A 19,969-nucleotide genomic window follows, 5' to 3' on the forward strand; every position below is an offset into this window, starting at 1 on the left:
CCAGCTCCATCCCCTGGATGCCTTCCACCTTCCAAAGCATCCAAGTGGAAGGAAGTTGCAGTCAGAGCTCCACACATGGGTAAGAAGCTGGCGGGCCTGGCAGAAGCCACAGGGCCCAACAGGGCTGTTTTTCTCCCTTCACCTGCAGCTCCTGCACCTGCTATGCAGTTCTGCTTGGGATGGGGGGAGATTCCTTTAGCCCAATGGCTTCAACCTTTGCTGGGCTGGAGCAGCTGAGCTGACGGAAACTGCCCCTGCCCTGAGCAACACTATGTGGTGCAGCAGGACAGGAGCTGTGGCTACAGGTGAGGGGAGAAAAATAACTCTGCTAGGCCCAGCAATTTCTGCCCCATGTGTGGACTTCTGGCTACAGCCCCTGGATGCCTTCCACCTAGATGTCTTGGAAGGCGGAAGACATCTGGGTGGAAAGCATCTGGGGGTTGGAGCTAGAGCTCCATGTGTGGGGCAGAAGCCATGGGGCTGAAGCTTCTTGTCACCCCCACCAAGAGTGGCATGGCATGACCATGGCAGCAGCAGCTAGAGGCAAAGAAACGGAACAGCCCCCCTGGACCTGACCAGCCCACAGCTGGCTGTGCACCTGCAGCCCCAGATGTGGCAGTGGCTGCTAGGCTCAGGGCCCACCAGCGCCTCCAAGCTGGCCTGGGAAGTCCACTCCCCAGTCAGCCCCCACCTGTGCTGCCAGGCTGAGCTGTTATGGAGCCTCAGTGGGATGGAAAAAGCTCTGTCCCCAGGGCTAGCCCCTCAGGGCCCTTCTCAGCCTTCTGGGGCTCCATGACAGCCCAGCCCAGCTTGGGCATGGGGAGCTGCACAGCTCTAACCCAAGCTGCAGCGTGCTGGGAAGGGCCCAGCCCCAGTGTCCCAACCTGGGATGGCCCTTCTGCCTCTGCTCTCAGCAGTGCTCACAGGCTAGTTGACCTCAGCCCTGAAGCCCCAGCCTCTGGCAAGGCAGGTGTATGGTGGGGGTAAGGTAGCCGTATAGTGGACAGTCCAGTTGTCCTCTGTTCTCTACTGATACAAAACCAGATGCCTTTATGTCCTCTATTTTTATCTTGAAGAGAAAAATAGAGGACACAAAGGCATCAGGTTTTGTATCAATAGGGGATACAGAACAGAGTAGCAGAAAACTGGAATGTCTTCTATGATTGCTACCCTAGGTGGGGGCCATGCCAGCCAGCTCTGGCTGTGCTCCCTCCCCTGCCGCTGGAGCGGGGCGGCGGGGAACAGCTGATGGGGCTGCTATCCTCCAGTAAGGGGTGGGAGAATAAACCTCGTTCCTGCCTCCCTTTGCATCAGGGGATCATGCGTCTGGCCACACCCCCGTCCCTGCTCAGGCTAGAGATCAGAGGGGTGGGGCCAACCCTGCTGTCTGGAGCTGAGGGCACAGCCATGCCCAAGGCTGCAAAGCATCTGGGATGCTGTTGGATTCTGATTTTAGCTTAATCCAGGAAGGGGTCTGGGACAGAAGTTGCATAAACCGGTTTGACCCAAGTCAGTTAGTCTGATACTAAATTCAGCCAGGTTTATCTTAGATAGTTTCAGCCATTTTTAAACTGATTTATGTGCACTGAACATGTGTTCTGTTAAAGGTTTAAACTAGTTTCTGATCACTGAAATCAGTCTATGTGTAACTTCTGTCTCCAAGGTGAGGGGCTTCACGTGTATTCAAGTTTTGCAAGTAATTTTTTTAATCATGTTTGACAATTTGATGCAGTAACTATAATCCAACAGTTATCTTAGGAGATGGTCCAGATTTTTAGAAGTGTTTGTAAGCAATGCATTTGCGTGCTTTGCCAACACAAACACATAGATTTTGTATATCCTTACTTGTGCAGCTGTACAGATGTGGTGTTTTTGTTGAGCCAAATTTAAAGATAGACTGAATTTGGCTTGCTATCTGTGCTTAGATTTCAAACACTGCTGGAGAGTGAATATTAGAGAATTTCCTAACTCTCCAGAATTTCTCTAAACAAGTGAGGATCAGAAGGTGTCACCCTGCCCTGCCTTCCTCCAGAACTTCAGTTACATTCACGTCAAGCAAGAAGCCCAGTTTATCATGTCCTGTGTTTCCAGCTAACTGGAAGCAAGATGTGGAAGAATTCAGCATAAAAGTAAGTCAAACTGTGCCAAAACATCTGACATTGTTCAGTTGATTTAGCTTGTTAGGTGTTTCAAAGAAAAAAGTAGCATCATTTGCTAATTTCCAGTAATCAATCATTTGGGTCATTTCCAAATGTCATTTTCATTAAATGCTTCAGTTTCAAAGAGTATATTCCCACTAGCACAAAAAATTGCTCTCCTCCCATCTCTTTCTCCTTTCCCATCTAAAGGGAAAATTGCTCACCTCACTTTAGCTCAGAAGTGTTTTACACACATGAAGTCATAATGGCAAAAGCATTTGGCAGCAAGCATCAGAGCAAGTTAAAGATCAAGCAATGATACACCTTAGGGGTGCTAAATTACAACACGACTTAAGAAATTTGTGGCTAAAAATGGAGCTGCTAGGGTAAGAAGTGTGACAACAGTAGTTAAAGTGACTATCAAGTCATTTTGTACACTGCACCTCTTACTGACTTGAATATTTTTCCTAGAATTAATTTTAAACTTTAACTTCAGATAAACTTATTCTTTGCTCCAGTCCTGCTTAGACTACAGTTGAAACTGGTATTAAAGCTCTTTCAGCCAACGTGTTAACTTCATACCCTTAGCCCACCATTTGTTAATATTCCCAGAATGCTCAAGCAGCCCTGGCAAGGGTACACCTCTTCATGAAATCAGTGTGCCTGAATAAATTCTGACACATTTCATGCTGGGCTTTATTGCTTCTAGGCACAGTGTTTATGCATGCACCCAAGACTGCAGCACATTTTGCTGGAGTGGAGCAGCCCCAGCTGGCAGGGGCCCCAAGAGGTCAGCCTGCCAGCCTGCCCCGGCTCAATGTACTGCAGAGGGGTGGGCTGTGGCATGAGGGTGCTACAGTGTAGGACTAGCTGGCAGGCAGCCCTGGCCATGGTCTACACATGTGCTGTGGTGCACTAAACTCTGCTGTAGGATAGCACTTGTGTCAGGCTTACAGTGGAGTTAATTAGTTTATTGAAGTCTAATATGGCTGCACATGTGGATGGTGATGCTTTACTGGGGAGCTAAATAGTGAAATCCACAGTAAAGTACATGTGTAGATGTGTCCAGTGTGTACTTTTGTGTTGCAGTAGTTGGTACTGGAGGTATTGCTTGCTATAGGCCTCAAAACAACAGATGGAGCATCCACAGAAACACACAATCACAGAAAATTAGGGTTGGAAGGGGCCTCAGGAGGTTATCTAGTCCAACTCCCGTGCTCGAACCAGGACCAGCCCTAACTAGATCATCCCAGCCAAAACTTTGTCTAGCTGGGTTTTGAAAATCTCCGAGGATGGAGATTCCACCACCTCTCTAAGTAACCTGTTCCAGTGTTTGACTACCCTCCTAGTAAGAAAATTCTTCCTAATATCTAACTTGAACTTCTCTTTCTGCAACTTGAGACCACTGGTTCTTGTTCTGTCATCTGCCACCACTAAGAACAGTCTAGCTCCATCCTCCATCCTCTTTCAAACCCCACTTTAGGTAGTGGAAGGCTGCTATTAAATCTGTTCTCAGTCTCCTCTTATCTAGATAAATAAGCCCAGTTCCCTCAGTCTTTCCTCATAAGTCATGTCCCCCAGTCCCTTCAATATGTGGGTAAAACCATTTTTGTTGCTCTTCATTGTGCTCTCTCTAATTTGTCCGCATCCTTCCTGTAGTGGAGGACTGAAAACTGAACACAGTATTCCAGATGTGGCCTCACCAGTGCTGAAGAGAGGGGAATCATCACTTATCTTGACCTACTGGCAACACTCCTACCGATGCATCTCAGTATGGCACTAGCCTTCTTTGCAACAAGGGCACATTGTTAGCTCATATTCAGCTTATTGTCCACTCTAACTCCAGCTCTTTTCTGCAGAGCTGTTGCCCAGCCAGTCATCCCCAAGCCTGTACTTATGCATAGGATTGTTCCGTCCTAAATGCAGGACTTTGCACTTGTCCTTGTAGAACCTCATGGGATTTCTTTTGGTCCAATCCTCCAGTTTGTCTACATCACTCTGAATCACCTTCAGACTTGCTGAGGGGGGGGACTCTATTCCATATATCAGGTCGTTGACGAAGACATTGGACAAAACTGGCCCCAGGACAATGGGGTACTCCACTTGATACTGGCTGCCAACTGGACATCAAGCCTGATGCTCCAGCCAGTTTTCTATCCTCTTTCTATCAGCCAACTCCCTCAACACCCTTGGGTGCATCCCGTCTGGCCCCTTGGACTTGTATATGTCTGGCTTTTCTAAATAGTCCCTAACCTGTTGTTTTGCCACTGTTGGCTGTTCACCTCCTCCCCAAACTGTGCTGCCTGGCACTGTAGCCTGGGAGCTGAGCTTGCCTGTGAAGAGTGAGGGGAAGAAGGCATTGAGCACTTCAGCCTTTTCTGCATCCTCTGTCACTAGGTTGCCTCCCACATTCAGTAAAGGACCCACACTTTCACTGATTCTCCTCTTGCTACTGACATACTTGTAGCAACCCTTCTTGTTACCCTTCACGGCCCTTGCTAACTGCAACTCCATTTGCACTTTGGCCTTCCTGACTTCAACCCTGCATACCTGAGCAATGCTCTTATACTCCTCCCTAGTAATTTGTCCAAGTTTCCACTTCTTATAAGCTTCCTTTTTGTGACTTATATTACTGAAGAGTTCCCTGCTAAGCCAAGCTGGTCTTCTGCTATACTTGCTAGTATCTTGTGGATTGGGATGGTTTATTCCTGCACTGTCAGTAAGGCTTCTTTAAAGCATAGCCAGATCTCCTGGACTCCTCTCCCCATCAGACGAGCTTCCCAAGGGAACTTACCCATGAGTTCTCTGAGCAAGTCAAAGTCTGCTTTTCTGAGGGCCCAGGTCCTTGGTCTGCTGCTCTCCATCCTTCCTTTCCTCAGGATCCTAAACTCAATCATCTCGTGGTCACTGCTGCCCAAATTGCCATCCACTACTGCATCCCCCACCAATTCTTCCCTATTTATGAGCAGCAAGTCAAGAAGAGCATGGCCCCTAGCTGGCCACTCCAGCACTTGCACCAGGAAGTTGTCCCCCCAAACTTCCTGGATTGTCTTCAAAAACTTCCTGGATTGTCTGTGCACAGCTGTATTGTCCTTCCACCAGATGTCAGGGTGATTAAAGTTCCCCATGAGAAGCAGGGCTTGTGATTGGGAACACTTCTGCTAGCTGTTTGAAGAAAGCCTCATCCACTACTTCCTCCTGGTCTGGTGGTCTATAGCAAACACCCACCACAAATCATCCTTGTTGGTCTCCCCTCTAACCATAACTCAGATACTTTCAAGAGGCCTATCTCCAGTTTCATACTGGAGCTCTGAAAAATCATATGGCTCATTTACATTAATTGCAACTCCTCCTCTTCTCCCCTGGCTGTCCTTCCTGAACAGTTTGTACCCATCCATAACAGTGCTCCAGTCATGCGAGCTCCCACCAACTCTCTGTTATTCCAGCCATGTCATAGTGGATAGGTTACAGCGGTGGGCTAGCAAAAACAGGATGCGCGTCAATACTGACAAGTGCAGGGTGCTACACTTGGGCAGTAGTAACCAGCAGCACACTTATAGGATGGGAAATTCCCTTCTTGAGAGCATGGAAGCAGAAAGTGAGCTTGGAGTCAATGACTCTGAGATGAACATGGGCTGATAATACGAGGTCACGGATGGAAGGGCTAACCGGACCTTGTCATGTATCCACAGGTACATCTCTAGCAGGGACAAGGAGGTGATCCTCCCTCTCTACGCGACACTGGTCAGGCCACAGCTGGAGTACTGTGTCCAGTTCTGTGTGCCCCACTTCAGGAAGGATGTGGACAACATTGAGATGGTCGAGAGGAGGGCCACCCGAATGATCCGGGGACAACAGGGCAGACCCTACAATGAGAGACTGCGGGACCTGAACCTGTTCAGCCTTCACAAGAGAAGGCTGAGTGGGGACCTGGTGACTGTCTATAAACTCACTAGGGGGGACCAGAAGGGTTTGGGAGAGACCTTGTTTCCCCTAGCACCCCCTGGCATAATGAGCAATAATGGCTATAAGTTGTTGGAGAGGAGGTTTAGATTAGACATCTGTAAGAACTATTTCACAGGGTGGCTAGGATCTGGAACCAACTTCCAAGGGAAGTGGTGCTGGCTCCTATCCTGGGGGCCTTTAAGAGGAGGCTTGATCCCTACCTAGCTGGGATCATTTGAGCCGTTTTTTCACCTGCCCAGGCAGGGGGTCGGTCTTGAAGATCTACAAGGTCCCTTCTGACCCGACTTCTATGATTCTATAGAACTCTGACTGTGTAAGAACTTCCAATTCTTCCCAGGCTTGTTTCCCAAGCTCTGTGCATTCATGTACAGGCACCTGAGTCGCCTGCCATGATTTCTCACGAAGTATGAGAGCACCTTCTTTGTTGCCCCATGCTGCTTGCTCTTCCTCCACATCTCTCACTTCCCCACTTACCTCAAGGCTTTGGTCTCCAATCCCCAGTAAGCCTAATCAGCATCAAGCCATGAGTTGAATCTGAACAACCCAGTTCTGTCATTCTGCATTAGTGCCCCACACAACACTAAACTGGAACAACTTCAAAGAAATTCCTTTCATTAAAGTCCCTTTGGAATTTCTCCTTTATCCCTCAGCTCTTCTCCTTCCACTCATTTTGACTAGGGCACTTCCACCAGATTATGCTTCCTTGTTACTTTACCTGGAGCCAGAGTTTGTCATGTTGGGACCACTTGCCCCCTGCAATGCACTGGAACGTTGCATTCTGTCCCACGTTAACCTCCACATTCTGAAGCCGCAGGAAGTGAGGTGCTTTTCCTAAAAAAAAAGGAGAAAAAAAGATGCAAAATATTATGTTACCCAGTTAGAGCATGACAATAATTGAAAAAGTCTTACAACCACTAGGATATCCTTACTTAGTAGGTATGAGGGCAAAACGAGGTCTACCCTTTGACCAAGTAACTTAGCAAAGCAAAGCAAAGCTGTATTGTTTAATTATTTAGCATGGAGAGATTGGTACTATACAGGATGGCCAGGATAACACTTTAGCACAGCAAGGAAGTGCAAAGAGCAATTTCTGCTGTATAACAGGGAAATATCAACATTTACAAAGGTCAAAAAAATCAAATAGCCATGAGATTTCAGAGCAAACATGGTGCAAAGCAATTTTTCATATGCTTTTTCAGTTTTGCTGATTGCCAAATGAATCCTAGGGAATCAGACCTGACACCATCAAGCATTCCTAATTTTCAAATTATATTTAAAAAAATCAATCCCATCATTCACATAAATAAGCACAGACCACTGTCTTTCAAAGCTAAACAACAAAGTCAGACTTCTCCATTTGACAATTAATATAAATCATGTAAGGCTATGACCATTATCACAGTGTATATAACCATGCTAGAGTAAGGCTGGTCCATTACTTAACTCCTGAAAGTAGGATCTCCTGAAGTAAAGGCCATGTGCTATTCTGAACTTAATTCAAGTTCACTACTAAACTTAGGATAATATTAAAGAATTATAGCAGAATTATTATTACAGCTAGTCCTCTGTTAGGCCATGCTTTTCAAAGCAAATAAACTATGTTTTCTGTTAAATAACTGGAAAAGGGTATGGGCACCCATGTTTATACATGTATATCCCCTTTCATGTAGGGGTAGCTAGATACAATTATTAGCATGCACACATGCAAGTGTAGGCCAGTTTCGCAGGCACATTATCAGAAGCTGGTCAAACAGCTGAAACATCCTGTGTGCATGCCTCTGAAGTATTTATCATTCATCTGGGACTGCAACCAGTCCAAACAGATGATCTAGGGTAACACTGTACTATCATTCTTTTAGCTGGTCAGTTGTTTGTGGCAAATCTATTGACAACTGAACCCTGGGATGAAGCATGGTTACACAGGACTTTTATCTTATCAGCAGGCCTCAGCACAGAGTACAACTGCTGTTACAGCAAATTATTTTATCACAAAAAAGCTGTATACTTGAGATATTTAATTTTCTCTTTTACCACATCCTTAAGAGCTGTTTCTCTCCACTTCCACTGCACTTGTTTGTCAGGCTAGGATCTGAGAAAGTGCAGAAAAACTCGTGTGGAAATAATAATAATAAAAAAGATATCATAATTCCAGTCACCTCAAAGGTCACTGGGAGTTCCACCATTGCAATGTTCTGAATAATAACAATTGTAAAATGAATGTGAGGGACAAAAGCCATAAAAGTAAACAGCACACTTCACTGACATTTACTGTGGTGGCTATCACTGCTGAACTCTGAAGGTGATTCTGGGGAGTAAAAACGGAGAAGTACTGCTAAAGACTGACAGGGTTTTATACACTTTAGAAAACACTATACACAACAGACCGAGGACTTATCCCAATGGGGTATTGTACCTGTGGTTTGGCATTGTATGCCACTATTAGTCACTTTTTAAAACCTAAACTTGTGTGCCTCACATGCTCAGTTCCATCCAAGGCAAGTATAGCAGTCAAATTAGACAGTGGTAGGAAGGGAGTGGTCTGATTATGGCAAGGGAAGGCAAAAAAAGGCCAGCAGGCCACATCTGGCATGCCAGGCCATTCTATCTGGCCCACATAGCCCCTAATATCTTTGGAAAATTAACTTTTATCTGTCCCTGGCTGCTGTCCCTGGCCTGTCAAAGGTGACCGGTGCCATGGTGGCAGGACCCAGTCACTGAGCAACAAGGCCTGCCTGACTCCACCCTGTCCCCAGTCTGCCACTCCCACTCCCACCTCCAGCCCCAAACCAGAAGCCTCTGTGGCTTCTTGCCTGGTGACCCTGGGGCTGTTCCCTGCCTCCCTCCATCCAAGTGAAAAGGAAACATCTGTGATCTGCCCAGCAGCCAGGAACTGCATGGTATGGTCCAGGCTGGGCTGGAACAAGAGTGGGAGAGGGGAGGGGGTTGGAGGGAAGTTGTGGTGGCACAGGGAGCATCAGGAGGGGCACATGAAGTGGCAGGGAGCTACAGGGGGCAGTGGCAGTGGGGGGAGCAGCAGGGGCCACAGGAAGTGGTGGTGGTATGGGGAGCAGCAGGGGAATCATGGGAAGAAGCAGTAGTGAGGGGACTGGCAGGGAGTGGCAGCAGCATGTGGAGTGGCAGAGGAAGTGGTGACAGCACAGGAAGTGGCAGGGGAGACACAGAAAGTGGAAGGGGCACAGAGAACACAGGGGCAGCAGCAGGGGGGCCATGGAAAATGGCAGGGTGTGGTGGAGGGGTTGGGGGAAGTGGCAGTAGCAGGGGGAGTGGTATGGAGGGCACAGAAAGGAAAGTGGTGGGGAGCGATGACGGTGGGGGAGTGGTGGTGGCTAGGAAGCAGTGGCAGGCAGTCGTATGGGAGGGAAACCAGGGAAACAGCGGGGGCATGGTGGGTGGGAGTATGGAGCCTGTGTTCATGCCTTGGGGCCAGTGGGGACTCAGAGTGCAATGGCAGGAGCACAGAGCCTGGACGTGGCATCTGCTTGGCTGCATTGCGTGAGGCTCGCATGCTGTCAGGAAAAGGTGCACACAATGGAGCCAGTGGCCTGGCCTCTCTCTCTCTCTCTCTCTCACCCCACCCACCATAACCCCATATGCTCCCATAGCTGCTACCCCAACCACATACCCCACACCCATCCATATCTACCCACCGTACCCTCACCCCACCACACATCCCACTATGTACTCCCTTACCGTCCATACACAATATACAGTAGGATTTTATTTTGAGCTATTATGTTATAACTTCTAGATACACTTTACAAACATATAAATCAGTACAAAAATATTTTAAAATAAAATTATAATAAGTTATAAGTTATATTAGATGTTTTATTTTTTTTTTTTGTATATGATTTGGGGTTTTTACATGGTTTCAGGATTGCAGCACCCTCCCTCCCAAAAGGAGTACTTCCAGGGAACAGTGAGGGACTTCCAGTGGCAAAGGTTAGGGGTTAAGGGGCAGGACATCAAGTCCCAATATGGCAATCAGGGGTGGGGCAACTGTCAAGGTGTGGGGCTACTCATGTTGACTTTGACAGCTCACCAAAACTCCATAAGTGGAAATAATTGCCCACCCCTGGATTAAAGACTCACCCACTGATTTTGGCCAGGTGATACAGCACATTAACTACAATGCCTTGACTTAAGTATACAGAAAGAAGGTAGCTGAAGTACGATTCTTTCTGAATGCTTATGGGGAGGAAGGGCTGTAGGCATGGGCAAGGACAGGGACACAGAATATATATTATTTCCTTCTTGATTCAGGAAGCCATAATGGATAATATAAAAACAAAACAAAATGACTTGAGTGCATAGACTACAACCCAGGCAGAATATAGGCAGTTAAGTCCAGGGCAGCAAACCACAACCCACTGTGAAAAGCTAAGAATTCTGGGTCAAGTTTCCTGCTTAAGACCATTTGGGATCCACAAAAGAGATGTCCCTCTCTCTAGGCCCCCTGAGGAGCATGTTTCAGTGGGTGTGCTCAGAACAGGCTTTGCATGCCCTGACAGGAAGGAACTCGGTACAAAGCACAGCATGCAAAACCATTTTCATTTAAAAATTATCCAACAGAAGACAAGGAGAAAGTAGTGGTGTCACTCACCATTTATATAACAGCATAGGGCACCTATACATGTGCAGCAAGGCTGCTCCAATGTGGTGTAATTACCATGATGCAGCAGACACCAGCACCATGTGTATCAGTGTCCCTGTTCTGAAAAATGATGGCGGGGCACTTTAACTAAAGCTCATTTAACAAACTTTAGTTAAAGCACCCCATCATGATTTTTCACCATGGGGATGCTGATACACATGATCCTTCAGGCACTTTAATTAGAGCAGCTCAGAGCCACTCCAATTAAAGCCTTCCTCTCTCCACTCCCAAAGCATGTCTATAAATGCCCTTACTGACTAAAGAACTTGTTTCAGTGGGGAGTTTTGGACTATGGTCCCTGCTCCAGAGACTGCACATGAATTTTGCATTAAACAGTCATTAGATAAAATCCCTAAGCAGCATTGAGAGCATGAACCAGAACCCAGATTTCCTCCTTCCCAGGAGAAAGCTGTTAGCTACATAATCATGTTACTTCTTGCTTTCTCTCTGGCCTCACAAATCTTGAATTGTTGGCTGCACAGTGGAACAGCTTCAACTGGAGAGGTGGAGAGTACCAGCCTTACTTTCAGCACAGTATGCAGAAGATTTAATTCCCCTTAGACATACAACATAGACCCTTTTATTTCTTGGGTGAATTCAATAAGCACTAGACAATTACATAAATGATGGGAAATGGTAGAAGCAGTACCACCACCACCATTTTAGAAGAAAACAATAAGTATATGTACCCAAAGGCCTTATTTGGCTGCCATATGGTTTCAGCGTGTGAGACCCATTGTCACACAGCCTCACATAAGTGCCTAACTCCAGATTAAATAACCTAATTCTAGTAAAGGGGAGGGAATTAAGACACACACTTCTCTTTGCTATTTCTGCTGATTGGCTCAGCATGTTGGCTGTTAAAAATCCCTTTCTTAGGCACTTAACCTTCCCTTTTCATTATATAGGGAGCTGGGGGGCTAGTCAGGGTGTGGTGGATTGCACTTCTGGTGCCAGGGGCATAAAGCCTAGGTACACGGAGTATCACCACACACAAGTCCCTTTGTGCATCTTACCCAAATTCTTACAGTTGTGAACAACAACAAAAAAAGCAAACAAACAAGGGCTCAGAATACAAGGGCAATGGAAGGTTGAGAAATGATTAAGCTTTCAGGTCCAGATTTTCCAAGCTGCTCAGCAGTCAGCAGTTCCCACTGAGAATAGGAGCAACATACTTTTCAAGATCTGGTGCTTAACACATTAGTTATGTCAGTGAAGTAACATGTTTGCAGCGCTGCTGTTTCTATACATAGATTTTATAACTATACACAGAGGTCCCAACTTAGGAAAGCATTCCTAGTCAGTAAACCACTTAAGCAATGTGCTTATCTTTGTAAATGGAGCTTACAATAGGATTTAAACTCCAGTTCCAGCACTGAACTGAAGCTAGAAACAGCACTGTTTTTTCTCCCTTTTTACATCCAAAAGCTGTCTTCTGGTTGGGTAACTGTGTTTCTTGCGATCGAAAGACATCAGTCATTGGCCAACATGTTACTCAATGTAAACACAAGATTTGAGAAATTTGTTTGGATGTCACCAGTTATCAGCAGCAGATGCTTAATACTGATTGTAAGTACATCTTAATGAAGTAAATGCACCCAAAGGCATAGGCAATGGGCACATGTTGTAAATATAAATATAATTAACTTAAATGGCAATTACCCATATTACAACTATCAGAAATGCCCTGTTAATTTAAATAGGACCATGCCCCTGATGTCTATCACATAAGATGTCAACTATAGGAAGCCATCATTAGAAATTTTGCATGCAATTCACTGCAGTTACAGGAAATACAGATATAAGCCCAATATGTGTACATAGTAGCTGTACTAAAACATTCAAAACTATGAATAAGCAAAAGAAGTATAAATCACAGTAAATAGCACTGGATGGATATGTTGTCTTTCCAAGGAGGACCTGTCTGGCTAGAGGACCCAAGGTGCAAAATCTACAACATCAGATCATAATGAACAGAATTAGAGTGTATTTCCATCTCAAACTCCAAATTATTCAAATAAAAAGTCATGGGAGTAGATGAATATTGTTCATGAGAGTATTTAATTTGCTTGAAGAGGAAAAGTAGATGAGATACAGCTGGACTCATTAAAAGATGTGAAGTTTCATACAATGTTTAAAAGGGATTTTTAAAATTGTATTTCACTCATAGAAGAGGCCAGACCAATGGGAAAAACTTGGTTCCAGGCATGGGGAATTAGGAAATTAGATTAGTCCAAATTAGATATGATGGGGTGAGGGGTGGGAGGGGGGAAGAAAAGAGATGTAACCATCTTGCACAGCAAAACAGACTTGTACTAAAGTCTACAATCCACAGTGAGTCCAATGCTTTGAAAGTAATACCAAGGTATAATTTTAAGATCATTTAACGGACTTGAATGCATTTGCATTCCTATGAAGAGAGAGCTTTAGGGTAATTTTTCCACTAAGTGAATATTGCATTATTGTAGGATTTTTATTTTTTATTTTTTAGATTAACTGTTTAGATAGGGATTGGCAATCTGCAGCCTGCAGATCGGATCAGCCCATGGAACCATTGGGTCTGGGCCATGAACCTGGGGCTTCAGCAGAATTCAGCAGCAGAGGCTTAACTTGCACCACTGCTGCGCTGTGCTGCATGAAGAGAAATGCTGACAGCAGCAGTGGCAATGATCAGGTCCTAGGGCTTAGGGCTGTGTGAAGCTTCGGTCCCTGATTTGATTCAGCGGAGATTCGGCCCGATTTGGTGGCCAAATCTCTGAATCTGAATCGAATCAGAGGACCCTTCAACCCTTCTGAATCTAATTGAAACCCTCCAAATAGATTTGGAAAGATTCAGTGATTCGGACATACAGACAGCTTTAAATGTTTTTTCTACATACCTCTAGGTAGCAGAGGCTCATTAATGCTGTGATGCTGGGGCTCATGGAGTGTCCCCAAAAGCACAGGTGGCTCCCCAGTGCGCTTGGCTGCAGACCCAGAAGTGGACTAGAAGCATTTCTGGTCCACTTTTGGGTCTACCGGAGAACACATGGGGTGCCTCCCACACCCTACCAACTCTGTGACTGGTGCCTCCTGGGTCTGGGGGGGGGGGCACCTGGGGTCCCCCTGTGGCTAATCACCAATTCAGGGAGGTGGGGGGGCAGCATGCTCCCCAGACGACCCAGAAGTAGACCAGAACTACTTTGGGTCCACTTCTGGGTTCAACGCCAAGCACGTGGAGGGTCCCCACCCCGCACTCCTGTGGGATGCTTCATGTGCCACAGCATCACAACAATCATGAGTGCTGCCTGCTACCTCAAGGTACGTAGAAAAAACTTTTAAAGCTGTGTCAATATCCGAATCACTGATTCTCTGAATTAGCATCAAATCTTCAGATTCGGCTGAATCGAATCAGGGATCCAAATCAACCATTTGATTCACTGTTCATAATTCAGGCTGAATCTGAATCCAAATCAAATAGGGCCTGCTTTGCACACTCATACTAGGGCTGGCACACCTCAGTTGAACCAAACTAAGCCATTCCAGCTCACCTAGAAAATGTGGCTGACTGCTGGTTTATGATACTAGCAGAAACTTTGCATTCTTCTCTTTCAACTGTATGATTCAGAGTTAACAGATAATCCAAACTTTATATGCCTTTAATAACAGACAGAGCTCCAGGCAAACACCTTTTCACTAGCTGCAGATTCTTAGCAGTTTTGCCAGTTGCACAACTTGCAGAATGATATATTTATTCAAGGCTGATTGTCTTTACTCAGTAAGCATTTTGGAAAGATATGTGAAGATGTTTCAGAGATGACTGAGTTGTGTGAATGGGTTCTTTCGCCCACAAAGCCTGATATAGTATGTTGCCATAGAAAGAAAAAGGACATGTACTTACGGCAAGGATGGGCAAGGACTCTGACTTCATCCACAGCTATGTACCCTGGATGTCCTTTCAAAGAGACAGATTCAAATATCACCTGAAATAAAAAACAAGAGAAGCTTTTCTTACAAACAGTAACCACAACAGCCTTTTTCCTGTTTGCCTCCTCCCACAGCTAGTCCTGTTCCTGGCATCAGTTTTGTCAGTATATATGCATTATCCAGAGGTCTGATCCACTAGTCAGACTGAATCTCAACTCCATTTTTGTATGGCTTGAGCCTTATGACAACTTAACTAATGTTCTTCTAAGAAATGGGGAAGCCTTTGTCAATCTTTCATTGAGAATAAAGAGACACCTGAATGTGGTTCCCATGCCTAACTGAGGATTATGCTGGGAAAGCAGAAGTGGAGAGTATACTGCATTCAGGAGACATTTGACACCTTGAATTTAATATGCCTCACAGCTGTGAATGCATTGTATATGAGCCAAATTCCCACATGTAGCCATCATGGAGGAAGTAACTTGATTTGGCATGTATGCAGTCACTATACCATAAGAAAATTATAAACTGCAGCAACAAATCCTAATCTGTAGTTACTGGATTACAAAATAAATCTCCCCCACAGATTAGAACAAAGTGTTTTCTGTCCTCCCTGGATCAAACAGTTAGCATAATTAACTATTTGAAAGGCCCATATATATGTGCTATGGGTGAAATTCTATTACTAATTGGCTGTCTAATGGTCCACTAGTTGTACAGCCTAGACAAGGGCTGTATAACTTCAAGCAGGCAGGGGCCACACTCCATGTAGGCTCCACCAGCGGGATGCATGGACCACATGACCCCCACTTCCCTATGCCATAGGGCCTCCCTCAGCACTGCATGTGCCCCGCAGGCACACCAGCCATAACCTCTAGGTGTCACAGGCAGATACCCCCCGGAACGGAGTCAGGAAGCAAAAGCCATAGGAGGGAGGGGAAGCCCAGAGACCCTGGGTTCTTCTGCAGCTGGAGAAATGGGGACCAGGTGTGAGCCCAGAAGCCACAAATTAACCCCTTGCAGGCTACAAGTTGGACACCACTGGCTTAGATAACCGAATGGAAATAGTATCTAGATCACCAATGGTGGTAGACTGTCACCTTGAATGCTAATGTTCCCAAGCAATTTGGGGCCTCATAAACAAACAGTAAGGGTGCTTGTACATAAGCACAGAGGCTGCTCTGACACACTGTAATTACAGCACATCAGAGCAGACTCATTTAATCAGGTCTCCTGGAGTGTGGCAATTACCATGCTCCAGCAGCCTCCTGCGTCTTGTGTATCAGTGTCCCCGTGCTTCCAAATGGCAATGTGGGGAAACTCAAACAACCTTTAATTCAAGCATCCCCACTGCCATTTTGAAGCACAGGGATGCTAATACATGAGAAGCTGTGGCATTTTAATTAGAGTGGCTCTTGAAGCCACTCTAATTAAAGTACCACCCCGCACCCCCCAACTCCTAGAGCACGTGTAGAAGTGCCCTAAGTTATAGAACAATAATGGCTTTCTTCTGTAACTTGGAAGCTGTACCTGGGATACTGCCCCCAGCTCCTTCCAAAGAAATAGAGACAAGCTGGAAAAGATCCTGCAGGAAGCATTAAAAAAATGAAGGGACTATAAAGTCTGGATTATCTGTTAAAAATTAAGGCCAGAAACCCCCTAAATGTGTACTGTTTGTATAAATATAATCTAAACATGTAAACAAAAGACTTAGAGACATTTAGCATTGTATGACAGGGACAAAGAGAAAGGGGAAATGTAGGCTGCATAGTGAAAATATTCCGGAAGTGTTGGAAGTCTCCCAAGAGAAAGTGTGCATGGGTCATCTTTATAAGTATTATAGGGGCATAGCAGCAAGCAGGTCAAAATTGGCTGAGGATAGGGTCTACTATACCTATGTTTTCTTCCAGTCCCCTATGACTGTCAGAAAGAAGTTCTCAGTTATTGCTTCTATTTATCAAATCTGCATTCACAAAATAGTGCCTCCCTTGTTACTATAAGATTATATGCTAGTGTTTTCAAGGGTAGACTGAGCAGTGTTGATAAATTCTGCTTTATGGAATGTACTAACCAATGTGAACAGATTACAGAGCTGCCACTATTAAACCAGAAGCTTAGTGCTGTTCTAGAACAAACACAGATTATTCAACCTACTCTGACTGAAAGAATAATTGAAGAATTCGAGAACAGCAGAACTCAAATTACTAGACTAGCACAAAGACTGTTTACTACTTAAACCCAGACTTTTCCACACAAGTCAGTTTAACCTATAGAAAGGCTGTCTTTTTAGAGGAGAGCTTACTTGCTCCATTGTGGCAATATTTTCAAAATGTACACCAGAAACTTTGATATAGTAAATGGAAATGAAGTTCCTAGTGCTCAATACTGACAATGTCCATGAAAATCAGAAAGTCCAGTATAGTGGGTTGTCAATTTGTACATAGTCTTTATTTTCCCTGGGCAAACTTCTCCCACAGGAAAACATTAACATAAACCATAAATCATCAACACCAAGTACAAAACAATAAAGAGTTAACCAAACCCTCTGGTCTCTTCCCAGACCCTAAGAGAGTATCCTGGCTTGATGGTGCCATCTCTACCTTTACAGCCTTCCCTCTCTCTCCCATCCCTGGGAATTTTAACTTCCTCTGGACCAGCTAATCATCCTATTCAGTTGGCCCAGCCCTCCCAGAAAAGCATGTAATCTCTTTCTCACTGCCTGCCGCTTGGCTGTAGCTCCTGAGATAGGCACCCTGCTTCACTCCCCACCCTCCCACCCTCCAAGGAGTGGAGCACTCTTCCACTTCTTTATCTTCCCAGAACCCGTTCTCACAAGAAATATGTATTTGCATGTGCTGACCCCAGGTAAACTCAAAAGGCTTCAGGAACACCTACCACCTCATCATCAGGGGGTCAGTCTACCTCATGTTAATGGGATGTGGCCCATGACCAACTGGAAAAGAGGCCTTAGGAGATAGTAGTAATAAAGGGTTTGTGTAACAAAGGCCAGCCTCAGGCCTGGCTGTGATACTCCCTGGTGGCTACTTAAAAGTACTGTTTCCTCCTGATTTTTAAGCATCCTCCCCTTCTGCTTGCCTGTCATGTCTTGATGTATATAAATACATATGTTAATATGTATTTAGGAATGGAAAGCTATGCCAGGGATCCCTGAACTAGATCACATTTACTCTAATTACTTGTTTCCTTAAGGGTTAATTCTGTGGCTACCTCATCTCCCATTTTAGCCATTCCCAAGCCTCACAGATGTTACCAATTAATCAGTTACCATCAGTAAGCTCCATGGGCCTCATTCAACCTAATGGGCCCTCAGCCGCAGTCCATATCACTCTCTCTCAGTTTATCCCTGGGCTCTCCAGAGCCATCCAATTCAGCTCCTCTCTGTCCTTCCTCTGCCCTACTCCTGGGCTCCAGCCATACTTCCAGGCCTCTGGCTTCACCTCTCCATAGTGCCCCCCAACCACCAATTTCTGGGACCTCCACCTCCCTTCCATCCTACCCAAACTGTCGGTCTGCATATTCCTCAGTGATTTATCTTTGTAGCATGCTCAGAAGCACTTCTAACATCAGCTTCTAGGGCTAAACTGCTTTCCCAGTTCAGACCCTGGGCTTATATAAAACCTAAGCCTGGCCCTCTTCTACTCAGGTGTCTCCCCTGATTGCTGATTGAACCCTCATTGCAGCCTTTTTCTTCTTAAGGTAACAGGTGTCCTAAGTGCCCTGTTAAGTCTCCACTGCCCATTTATCTGCCCAAAACTCCTTTTCTATTATAGTATACTTTTGCTCCAAGCAACTTCCTGGTTAGACAAAGAATGGGGTGTATACAGCTCCATTAGTGGGGCTGTGATGTTAGCAAACTGTAGGATGAACTGCCAATGATGAACTCTAAGTCTAGAAATTACTTCAGTTGTTTGTCATTGGCACAGGCACTGGCAACTGTCAAGGCCATTGCCTTGTCAACTGGGCCCTGATTTTGCCATTGCCTAATATATACCCCAGTTATTTAGTTTCTGTGCATCCCAGGTAACATTTTCCAGACTGGCTGTGAGCCAAGCTGTACATCCAAGTGTGCCCAGCTAGAGGTAGGCTGTCCATGTGTTTGCAAATATTACCACATCCTCTAGCTACATGGCTACATACACCCATTGTGGGCAGAATATTTTGCCCATTAATTGTTGGAAGTATACCAGGACTGTATATAACTAAAAAAAAATAAGGTCTGGAAGTAGTACAGTCCTCAGGTATCTGCAAGTAGCCTTTGGTTAAGTCTAGGTTCGTTATTTATCTTGCATTGCCTATACCCTCCATCATTTAGTCCAGGGGTGGGCAAAATATGGCCCACAAGCCACATCCAAGCCAGCAGGCACTTTCATCTGACCCCTGGCACCATCCAAAGAATTGTGCCCCCCTTCCCCCCGGAAGTCTGGGAGTGAGGTGCACACATGTACACACCTCCAACATACCCTATTGAGCCTTGTTCCCACCCTCTTGGGTGGAAGGGCCCTGCCCAACCAGCAGCAGCTTCTGGGTGGGGGTCCTGCTGCAGCTGCCCCTTGGGAACCTGCTTGGCTTCCTGGAAATCCACCTCAGTCAGGGCAGCAGATAGGAAAGAGGCAGGGCTAGTCAGGCGATGGAGTTGTAGGTGGGCTGAAGTACAGAGCACAGTGTGGAGGCCGCACCCAGGGGGGCGGAGGGAACACAGAGCTCAGCTGGGCAGGGTGTGGGTGTGAGGTGGGGGGTGTAGGGACTTCCCACACACTCAACCCATGGCATACAGCCCCTGCTGCTGGCAGCAGCAACAGGCAGGGAGGTCAGGGCACTCATGCCCAGTGCAGGCACCTGGTGGGGCACAGCTCTGGCCAGTGCTGCACACTAGTGCAGAGTCCAGCATGGGGCTTTCCCTACTGTGAGTGTAGGAGCTATAGGTACACAGCGCAGAGCCCTGGTGATAGGGGCAGCTGGGTAGGCTGCACTATCCCCACTTGCTTCCTGCACACAGCACTGACTAAAGCTGCGCCCCACTGGGCATGAGCACCCTGACCTCCCCACCTGCTGCTCCTGCTGGCAGCAGGGCTGCATGGCATGGGGGAGGGGAGTGTGGGGAGTCCCTACATTCCCCAAACACATTCACCCTTGCCCCACAACTCCCACCAGCATATACATACACCCTAACATACCCTATGCCCCCTACACAGCACACCATCTCACAACCCCCCCACATTTCCCACACCACCATGCACACACATCCTACTACACCCACCCCCAC

General features: G+C 46.1%; 1 protein-coding gene across 1 annotated transcript in view; it reads right to left on the reverse strand.

The window, feature by feature from the left end:
• Window positions 1–19,969, reverse strand: part of PTPRT (protein tyrosine phosphatase, receptor type T) — a 587,995-nt gene that overhangs the window by 463,853 nt on the left and 104,173 nt on the right. The window contains exons 4-5 of the mRNA XM_019539805.1: window positions 14,660–14,741; window positions 6,820–6,935 (exon numbers count right to left, since the gene is read on the reverse strand). Of these exons, the coding sequence (XP_019395350.1) occupies window positions 6,820–6,935; window positions 14,660–14,741 (198 nt within the window). The remainder of the gene's footprint in view (window positions 1–6,819; window positions 6,936–14,659; window positions 14,742–19,969) is intronic.

Source organism: Crocodylus porosus, unplaced genomic scaffold (assembly GCF_001723895.1).
Source record: "Crocodylus porosus isolate Cpor-Errol unplaced genomic scaffold, CroPor_comp1, whole genome shotgun sequence".
In the NCBI taxonomy this organism is placed as follows: Eukaryota; Metazoa; Chordata; order Crocodylia; family Crocodylidae; genus Crocodylus; species Crocodylus porosus.